The sequence below is a fragment of the Henckelia pumila genome, chromosome 4 (genome assembly GCF_033568475.1).
Source record: "Henckelia pumila isolate YLH828 chromosome 4, ASM3356847v2, whole genome shotgun sequence".
NCBI lineage: Eukaryota > Viridiplantae > Streptophyta > Magnoliopsida > Lamiales > Gesneriaceae > Henckelia > Henckelia pumila.
In genome coordinates this window covers 34721589-34725346 of record NC_133123.1, presented here as the reverse complement: position 1 = coordinate 34725346, position 3758 = coordinate 34721589, and the positions used below count along the sequence as shown (strand labels likewise).

The following is a 3758-nucleotide window of genomic DNA, read 5'->3' as shown; positions in this document are numbered from 1 at the left end:
ACACAATTGTTTTTCAAAATAAAATCTAAATCACTGGATTAATATTGGCATAATAAATTTTAGGATACCAATATAATAGAATTTGTTTTATACATTATATGAAAACTAACTTTAATTAAAAAAAATAAAAAATTTTTAGTCGCTTTTTTTTCTGATAATTTTTCTCTCGATATTACTTATTTGGTACCACTACGTACTTTCCTAGGGCTAGTAGATCATGTAAACCTTTGTTCCACAGCTTAAAAAATCCGTTTAGCTAAAATAAAGGAGAAAAATAATAAAGAAAACCACTAAGTGTCTCAAAATTTAAGGAACAGAGACTGTCATTTCCCTTCAATTTGTGCATAGGAAAATTTTAATATGTAATATATGTTTTATTTTCACGACATAAGACATGCAATAGAATATCAGCGTTGACTTAGAAATATTTGGTGGTTTAGTGGCTTCAAGAAAAAAAATCCAAATAATTAGATGGATATCAAATTTTGACAAAAAAAATACATGACAAATCCATAACATACCAACTAAATTAAATCTCATTTTCCCTATATTTGTTAATGAGCCTTATTATGGAATTATGATATTGTTTTTTAACATGGAATTATGATATTGTTGCATATAAGCAATATCAAGAAGTGAGTGGAGGCAATCACTCGATGAAATAAGATAAACACCTCCTTTTTGAAAGAAAGATATGGATTCAAACTCGTTAAAAAAAATTCACACATTCACATTTATAAAAGTTTTATACCTGATTTATACAAGAACTTAAATGTGATTAATGTTACTACGTATATATATTCGAATTAATTTTACTATATATGATATCTATTAATTGTAGAGAAACTCCAAAGGGAAGTTTTAAATCCAATTCAAAAAATATTAGTAATAATGTTTTTGAATTATTATAAATAAATGAAAAGAAGTTTTATTTATCAATCAATTTTCGCTAAAAGTAAAAAGTAAATATGACATGATTCATGAAGAAACACGATTTTGTCTATGTTACCTCGTTTGAACACTACATCAAATCATATCAAATGCTTAAAAAAAAAAAAACCTTTTGCATCTCATGGCAATACCCATATGCTAACAAAGCCAACAAACACAAAATGCAAGGATACATTGATACTCCTTTATAGGAATCTAATGCACAATTAATGAAAATCTTGGCTGATGAATCTCAAAATTTTTGTGCAGCCCTTCTCTCAAACTGCATCAAAACCAAGAATTTCAAGCTGGGGAGAGCTCTGCACTCGTACCTGATCCAAGCAGGTTTAATTCTTGATACTTTTTTCGCCAACCGCCTTATAGACTTGTATTCCAAATGCAGTTCCATAAATTCGGCCCATAAAGTGTTCGATGATATTGCATTCAAGAATGCACACTCGTGGAATACTATGATCGCTGCTTACTGTCAAGTGGGTTGTTCTCAAAGGGCCCACCAGCTGCTTCATGAAATGCCTGAACCAAATCTTGTGAGTTATAATTCTGTGATTTCGGGTTTATCCAGAAGTGGGTTTTACAAGGAAGCAATTGACTTTTTTAGGGGAATGCAAATATGCGGTAGGAATGCAGTATTGATGGATGAGTTTACGGTTGTGGGTTTGGTGAATTCATGTGCTAGCTTGACTGTGTTGGGGTTGCTGCGCCAGGTACACGGTGTTGCGATTGCCATGGATTTGGATCTCAATGTGGTTGCTTCCAATGCTTTGATTGATGCTTATGGGAAATGTGGTGAAGTTGAGAGCTCTTATTCGATTTTCAGTCGAATGGAAGAGAAAGATGTTGTTTCTTGGAATTCATTGGTGGTTGCTTATGCCAGCGCATCCAGAATGGAAGATGCTTGTCGGATTTTCTATCAAAGTCCGGTTAAGAATGTGGTTTCTTGGACTGCTTTGATCACGGAATTGGTACGAAGTGGGAAGGGAGAAAAATCTTTGTCATTTTTCAAGAAAATGGTGGATGAAAGTGTAGCCCCTAACGACATCACATATGTTAGTGCTTTAGGTGCTTGTGCTGATTTAGCTGTCATTGGAAGAGGGAAGCAAATCCATTGCCATGTCATTCGAATCAGAAGTAGTACGGTCTTCGATAATGTTTTTTTGATCAATGCACTAATTGACATGTATTGTAAGTGTGGTGACATGGTATCTTCACTGAGGTTGTTTGAGAGGCTACATGATAAAGACATTGTTACGTGGAATTCAATAATAACCGGTCTTGCTCAAAACGGTCACGGAGAGGCGTCGATTTCCATCTTTGAGACGATGATGAAAGCAAATGTAAAACCAAATCATGTGACTTTCATGGCAGTTTTATCAGCTTGTGGCCACTCGGGTCTAGAATCTAAAGGAGCCCAACTTCTTGAAATGATGGAAAGGGATTTTAATCTTATTCCACAACTAGAGCATTATTCAATTTTGGTCGATTTACTCGGACGAAAGAATAGGCTCAAAGAAGCAATAGAGGTGATTGAAAAAGCGCCGAATGGTGCTGATCACATTGGAATGTGGGGTTCTATACTAAGTTCTTGTCGAATCCATGGAAACATGGAACTTGCCACAAAGGCAGCAGAAGCTTTATTCGAGCTAGAGCCTGAGAACACTGGAAGATATGTGATGCTTTCCAATATTTATGCTACAGCTGGGAAGTGGAATGATTCAGGTCGAATTAGAAAACTCATGGGCGAAAGGGATCTCAAGAAAGAAGCCGGATTTAGTTGGATAGAGATAAAGAATGCAAGACAAAAGTTTGTGGCTGAAGACAGGTTCAACTCTGACATGGTAGAAATACAAGAATTACTTCTTAATCTTGTAAGCCAGATGAAGAATACTGGATATATGCACATTAATGAGATTCCTGTTTCTCTCCAACTTACTGGTGTGCCTTGATTTTATTCAACATACGAGGAGTAATTTTCAAAATCCAGTACTTATCCATTGAACTAGGAACTCAGATTCATGCTATCCTATAGTCCCCTCCCCGCAACCCGAAATATTAAAAAAAAACCACCCTCAAATCATCTGGCTCCCCCTCATTCGAAATTCTGTGTCCAGCCAGGAACTACATGTTATCGTTATCAACGATAATCTGTTGCAAAATTCTTAAGCTAACATGACAGAAAGCTCCAACATCATCAACAACGACAACACGATACAGTAACGACAAAGATCACGGTCGACTCCTCTAGTCCTCTGATTCCCACAGCAAATTATATAGGTTGGATGATGAAGAAGCTCGATAACTTCAGTATATATATGTTGAGCGTTCATGAATTTAGAGTCCAAATTTGGTTGTCATATATGATAATGATCCAATCCCAAGAATCCATTATTGGGAGTTGTAATATAAAGCTTAAGCCTTTGTTGCTAAGTCCATAACATATTTATGAGTCCAGATTCTATCATGGCATTGTGATTAAATTTACTGTTTTTTTTAATGGAATCGTTCCATCGGGCCTCTCATAGGAGTTTCCACTCCCTTCTTTTCTAGCTCCTCGATTGGGTCTCAAACTAAATCTCTTACACCAAATGATATGGATGATAATGATACATAGTTTATAACCATATTATAAAAATTCATATGCATTATCTAAAAAAATCAACCATGTTTTTGGGACAGGGCCCAATCCCGACTGTTATTTTCGCGCTTATATATTTGAGTGAGACATGATCACTTTTCTCTTGCACTCAATAAAAGAAAACATTCATTTCAAAAAAATAAATAAATAAAAGAAAACATTAAATTTTCGATTC

The 3758-nt window shown here is 35.0% G+C and overlaps 1 protein-coding gene across 1 annotated transcript; it reads left to right on the top strand.

Annotated features, from left to right (window-relative positions):
- Window positions 1-989: 989 nt before the first annotated feature.
- On the top strand, window positions 990-3446 carry LOC140866408 (pentatricopeptide repeat-containing protein At2g21090-like). The gene has a single exon (XM_073271393.1). The coding sequence runs from the start codon at window positions 1161-1163 to the stop codon at window positions 2892-2894; it is 1734 nt and encodes a 577-aa protein (XP_073127494.1). The 5' UTR covers window positions 990-1160; the 3' UTR covers window positions 2895-3446.
- The last annotated feature ends 312 nt before the right edge of the window (window positions 3447-3758 follow it).